We start from the raw sequence: 6,369 nt of genomic DNA, 5'->3' as shown, positions 1-6,369 counted from the left end.
GGTCCAGGTGTGCTTCCTATTGTCCATGTGTAGTTCATATGGTCCAGATGTAGTTCCTATGGTCCAGATGTAGTTCCTATAGTCCAGGTATGGTTTATATGGGCCAAGTGTGCTTCCTATTGTCCATGTGTAGTTTTGATGTTCCAGGTGTTGTTCCTGTAGTCCAGGTATAGTTTGTGTGGTCCAGGTGTGGTTTCTATGGTCCATATGTGGTGCCTATGGTCCACATGTGCTTCCTATTGTCCATGTGTAGTTCATATGGTCCAGGTGTGGTTCCTGTAGTCCAGGTATATTTTATGTGTGGTCCAGGTGTAGTTTATGTGGTCCAGGTGTGGTTCCTATGGTCCTGGTGTGCTTCCTATTGTCCATGTGTAGTTTTTATGGTCCAGATCTGGTTCCTATGGTCCAGTTGTGCTTCCTATTGTCCGTGTGTATTTTCTATGGTCCAGGTGTGATTCCTATTGTCCATATGTAGTTTATATGGTCCAGGTGTGGTTCCTGTAGTCCAGGTATATTTTATGTGTGGTCCAGGTGTAGTTTATGTGGTCCAGGTGTGGTTTCTATGGTCCAGATATGGTTCCTATGGTCCTGGTGTGCTTCCTATTGTCCATGTGTAGTTTTTATGGTCCAGATGTGGTTCCTATGGACCAGTTGTGGTTCCTATATTCCTGGTGTGCTTCTTATTGCCCATGTGTTATTTCTATGGTTCAGGTGTGATTCATGTAGTCCAGGTGTAGTTTTTGTCGTCCAGGTGTAGTCTCTGTGGTTCAGGTGTGGTTTATATGGTCCAGATGTGGATCCTATGGGGACAAAACTGAAAGAGACACATTAATTATATAAATAATTTCCAAACACAAACATTAAAAGTCGAGCCGGTAAAGGCAGCAGCAGAGAAAGATGTGGTCGGTTTGTCCTCCTGCTGTGGAAGTCTAGTAGCAGAACTAAGGGATAGCTCAGGAAACCCAAACTGACCCTAACTATGGGATTTATCAAAGAGGAAAGTCTTTATCCTAGTCCTAAAAGTGGACAGAGTGTCAGGCTCACGGACAGAAACTGGAAGTTGGTTCCACAAGAGAGGAGCCCGAGAACTGAAAGATCTTCCTCCCATCCTGCTTTTTGAAACTCTAGGAACCACAAGTAAACCTGCAGTCTGAGAGCGAAGTGCCTTGTTTGAAACATTTGGCTTAATGTAAGGTGGAGTTTGTTGTTGAGAGCTTTGTAAGATTTTAAATTCTAATCTTGACTTGAAGCTAAAACTGGAGAAATATGATCTCCAGCTCTCATCAGAACTCCAGCTGCAGCGTTCTGAATCAGCTGAAGACTTTTAACAACAAAGTTTATAAAATAGTGTTTGCATGAACTGTTACAAATTTTGCTAAAATTGGAGTCGACTTAAATCAGTGATCCACTTTCAAAGATCAGAACTGTTCCTTTAATGTTTCCGTTGAGTCATTAATCATTTTTAATCTTTATGCTACATTTTGTGATTCTCAGCCGTCCACATGACTTTTGTTTTGACATGTTTGGATGTTGCCACGATGACCTCAGAATAACTCGAGCTTATTCTGACAGTTCAGCTAAAACTGAAAGCAGAAGTTGGTTTTATTTAAATCTTCCTCCTGACGTCAGACTCAGAGACTCGGCTGCTAACAACACGTTTTAGCTCACCGCGTGATTAGCTGTGGCGTCCATCTTGGATCGGATCGACTCCAAAAGTGAATTGGTTGTAGATGCCTGTTGATCTGACAATAACTAAATAAAGGTGTATGATAAAATAAACTTCTAAATCTGTTTCAGATTTTGGCTAATCTGGTGATGGAGACTCTCCAGCCTGAGCTCAGAGCCCTGATCGGGCCTCGTCTGAAGGGGAAGATGCAGCAGCGGCAGAGGAACTGGATGCAGGTGAGCTCTGCTGACGGAGGACCCGGAGCCAGATGTGTTGGGACCACGCCGGCTCCTAAACCCACCTCTGTCCTGCAGATCTCTGACGCCGTGTACCGGCAGGTGTTGGCTCAGACCTGCAGTCAGTATGAAGCTCTGGTGGAGGCCTGCGAGGCCGAGGAAGCTCCGCTAGACGCCAGACTGAGAACGGACATGGACCAGCTCATCGCGTCGAAGGAACATGTCAGCAGCAAGATCAAAGGTGGGACTGAACCTGATGTGAGAGGCCGTTTAAATGAGCTCAATAAACCTTTTTAAAACGGCTCCTCCGTGACCTCCTGACGGCCTCTTCTGTCACGAACACGACGCTCAAGTTCAGATATTCAGCTTCAACACGGCTCGTCCTCCACCACCAGACGTGCCCGGTTTCATGAATCGCCTCTCTGTTTCCGTTTTGTATTTCCATCCTCTGTGAGTCGAGCGCGGTGGTTCAGCGGTCTGAACCTGGGCGCTTTCTGCTCCCGCTCTGCTGAAGTGGAAGAGCTGCATTCCTGCGGCGTATTGTTACAGCTAGGAACCACATTTCCCTCGTTCAAAACAATGTTTTTAATGTGACGTCAGAGAAATTCAGCGGCTTAAAAGGTGCAAATGTGGCCAAGTTGATTTAGTTCGTGGATTCCTTTGAGCGTTTAATAAAACTTTGGACGTCATCATCACCACAGATGAACCTCTCAGCCTGGAGATGAATAAAATGACGCACATCGTGACGAGTTTATTGAAAATAAAAAACAACGGAAGGATTTTTTTTTTCTGTTTTGCAGCTCTAGTGTCGCCCAAATCCGACCAGCTCCTCCGGACGAGCATCCAGCCCTACATCAGCTCCATCCTGGACGCCCTGATGGAGCCGACCAGCCGAGGCTTCTCCGAGGTCAGGGACGTCTTCTTCAAGGAGCTGGTGGAGATCAGCAAGAACTCCCTGAACGGAGGGGGCAAAGAAAAACTGGGAGACGTGAGTTGAGTTGGCCCTCTGAGTACCTGAGGAGGAGCGGCAGGGAGCTGATTTTCCTCCAATGTGCCCTCTTGTTCTTCAGCAACTAGATCGTCTGTCCATGCTGGCCTTCCACCCGGTGAAGATGCAGAGCTGCTACGAGCAGATGGAGCAGCTGAACCTGGAGGGGCTGCAGCAGAGGTTTGATGTTTCCAGCCCGTCGGTGTTCATCAGCAGAGCTCAGATCCTCATGAGGCAGGTGAGGGTTGTCCCTACCTGATGAAGAACCTCTACTCCCACCTGCTGGACAGAAGCAGCATTACTCCGTGTATGAGCTTCCAATAGTGTGAATGCGTGTGAACATTCACACTATTGTGATCCTGTTTACAGTTATTATTCTTCCCTGTTCTGTCCCTATTGCATATGTTTTTCAGCATCTTTGTCGTTCCACCGTTTTCAGCTATTTCCACAAATCATGAATCAAAAAGTTCGGCTCTTTCAGGACAATCCTGCTGTGACTTGGTATTGGTGCAACTTTAGCTTTTTGAAAAATTTAGCCTTTTCTGCCACTTTTTTTCTAAATAAAAATGAATTGAGCTCATTTTACATCCTTCATAACTTTAGATGTGTTTACAACCTTTTACTGCTCCTTTCACATTTTGTTCTGCTTCAGCTTCTTTCAGCTTCCTGCTGCTAATTTAAACATTTTTTTAGCTATTTTCAACTAATTTTAGCCGATTTTTCATCTGTTTTGTGCTCCTTTCAGGATCTTTCTGCTAACTAACATTTTTGTGCTTCTGCTAACTTCGTTCTGCTCCTTTCAGCTTATAAGTTTCAGCTTTTTGTACTATTTCATCTACTATTTAGCTGTTTTTATGCTAATTTAAGCTTTTTCATTTTTTTTGCTCTCATTTCAACTTTTTCAGCCTAATTCAGCAAAAATGTGCTCTCTCCACTTGTAATTTAAACTTCTTTCTGCCTTTTTAGCTACTTTTCAACTATTTTTTGCTCATTTCATTTATTTTTCAGATAATTTCCACTTTTTAGTGCTCATTTCTGCTTCTTTCAGCCTACATGAGCAAATGTGTTTTTTCTGATTTCTTCTGATACTTATAATAATAAAGTGTGATCTTCTTTTTCAGCTAACTTGTTAGCATTTTTTTATTTAATTTTAGATGTTTTTAAAAAAAAAGTAATTTATTTATTATGATTTATTTATTTATGCTACTTTTAGACTAATTAACTCCTTTCTTCTAATTTCAATTTGTTCTTTTCAGCTCTTTAGCTGTTTTTATGCTAAATTTAGCTTTTTCAGCTAATTCCACATTTTTTTAGCTCATGTCAACTCCTTCCACTTCCACATTTTAAGCTTCTTTATGCCTTTTCAGCTATTTTTTTGTCAATTTCAGCTTTTTTCACTTATTTCCTAATTTCTGTGCTTAAACCAAATTCAGCAAATATGTGTTCATTCTGCATCTGCTAATTAAGGCTTGTTCTTCCATTTCAGCTACATTTCAGCTGTTTTTCAGCAAGTTCTTCAGCAATAAGCATTCACTACATTTTCACAGGAATGTGATTTCTCTAGTCTGTTTCTCGTGCTACTTTATTATTCTTTGTTTTGGCAGCAAATGGACAACGCCGTGTACACGTTTGAGCAGCTGCTCCAACAGTCTTTAGAGTCTCAGGGCGACGAGGACGTCTGCAAAACCATCCAGAGGTGCCAGGACCGGGTTCTCAAGGTACAAACACAACAACGGACAGCTTTTTATTTAAAAGAACTCAAAAGATTTATTTCGCAGCAGAAACAGAATTAAAGGTCCTCGATGCAAACTACAAAACAAAACGTAAAATCTGTTTCCTGACCCGTTTTAAACAGCGCAGTTTGAAAGAGTTCACTCCGGTAGTTTCCCAGCTTTATGGATCTCTTTCTACCTCCATATTTATTAAAAATGTCTAACTTCATCCCAAACATCTCCTCCACCCATCGTTACCTGTTTTCAGTCACTTCGGTTGTTTCTGTAGGCGAACACCCGGTACATGGCAGCCGGTGCCTTCACGAGCACCTTGAACTCTGATGTGAGTTGTTGCTTTAAACGTTGGAGGTGACGTCCTGTCTGTGTCCCCCGTCAGAAATATGATTACGACAGCAGCACGGTGCGTAAGAAGTTCTTCAGAGAGGCTTTGCTGCAGATAATCATCCCCTACATGCTGCAGCAGCTCGCCCCGTCCTGTACGCCTGTGAGTAACACAGCACAGTACTTGTACTCTATGTAGGTTCATGTTTGTGTTTATGTACACAAGTTTTGTGTGTTTGTTGCCTGAAGGCAGAGCGACGATGTCTGTGAGTGTTTGTGTGTCCACTTCTGTGTTTATACACTCACTGGAGACTTTGTGGTCCATTAGGGAGCTGGAAGAACTGGTTGGTCCCGTCATAATTAGTTTTAAATTATTCTGGACTTTTTTTTTATTTTTTATTTGAGCCGTGTTGAAGAAAAAACATATTTCAAACAGACACTGAGCTGTTTGTCTCTCTGTCTGTCTATCTGTGTCTCTCTGTGCGTCTCTCTCTCTCTGTCTGTTTATCGGTGTCTCTCTGTCTGTCTCTCTCTCGCTGTCTGTCTCTTTGTCTCTCTCTCTGTCTGTCTCTCTGTGTTTGTCTGTCTGTCTGGTAGAAACAACACCATCAAACTAATTGTCAACCTGCTGGTGTTTTATTGTCCTGCCTCCTAGAGTTCCGTCTCTCCATCACTTCCTTATAAACTACATGTTTATTCAATAAGTAGTTTGTTTATAAATGGCGGCCATGTTGATTTGTCGGCTGCCTTTTTAGTTCTTAGTGGAGCTTCATCCGGCCTCAGATTCAGCTCTCTGATAGAATCTTCTTGTGTTTCTGTGTTCTGGGAAGCCAGATTTGTATTTTTCACTTTATTAATAAAAGTTGAATGAATTTACTCAGGAGCTGCCTCGCTTCAAAGAGCTGATCTTTGAGGACCTGTCCCGATTCCTCCTGGTGGAAAATATGTATGAGGAGGTGGTCCTGCAGTCAGTCACCAAGGACATAATGATGGGTGAGGGCACAAACACCACATTTACCAGTTTGTTTTCCAACATGTGATGATGGTGGCAACAGTTAAAGGTAATCTTCACCGTGAAAATTACCTCCTGCTGTATACCAAATCAAGTAATATGTAGGACTTTACACCAGTACTTTATGAAACACTACATAAACACCAAAACTGAAGAGTGTGTGGAAAAACACAATATAGTATGATGTACGAATGATTTTTTTCATCAGTTTGGAAGTCATAGTATAATATGTGTCATTTATCATCATTTTAGAAGTCATACTATAGTATGTCATTTATCACCATTTTGGAAGTCATACTATAGTATGTGTCATTTATCATCAGTTTAGAAGTCATACTATAGTATGTGTCATTTATCATCATTTTGGAAGTCATACTATAGTATGTGTCATTTATCATCATTTTAGAAGTCAT

At 42.1% G+C, this 6,369-nt stretch overlaps 1 protein-coding gene across 1 annotated transcript in view; it reads left to right on the top strand.

The window, feature by feature from the left end:
* Positions 1–6,369, top strand: part of niban2a (niban apoptosis regulator 2a) — a 28,410-nt gene that overhangs the window by 20,768 nt on the left and 1,273 nt on the right. Inside the window, exons 7-13 of the mRNA XM_037692071.1 lie at positions 1,798–1,902; positions 1,981–2,143; positions 2,703–2,890; positions 2,973–3,128; positions 4,495–4,608; positions 5,000–5,107; positions 5,826–5,937. Of these exons, the coding sequence (XP_037547999.1) occupies positions 1,798–1,902; positions 1,981–2,143; positions 2,703–2,890; positions 2,973–3,128; positions 4,495–4,608; positions 5,000–5,107; positions 5,826–5,937 (946 nt within the window). The remainder of the gene's footprint in view (positions 1–1,797; positions 1,903–1,980; positions 2,144–2,702; positions 2,891–2,972; positions 3,129–4,494; positions 4,609–4,999; positions 5,108–5,825; positions 5,938–6,369) is intronic.

Source organism: Nematolebias whitei, chromosome 18 (assembly GCF_014905685.2).
Source record: "Nematolebias whitei isolate Nwh7 chromosome 18, NemWhi1, whole genome shotgun sequence".
In the NCBI taxonomy this organism is placed as follows: domain Eukaryota; kingdom Metazoa; phylum Chordata; class Actinopteri; order Cyprinodontiformes; family Rivulidae; genus Nematolebias; species Nematolebias whitei.
This window is presented reverse-complemented; position numbering and strand designations above follow the sequence as displayed.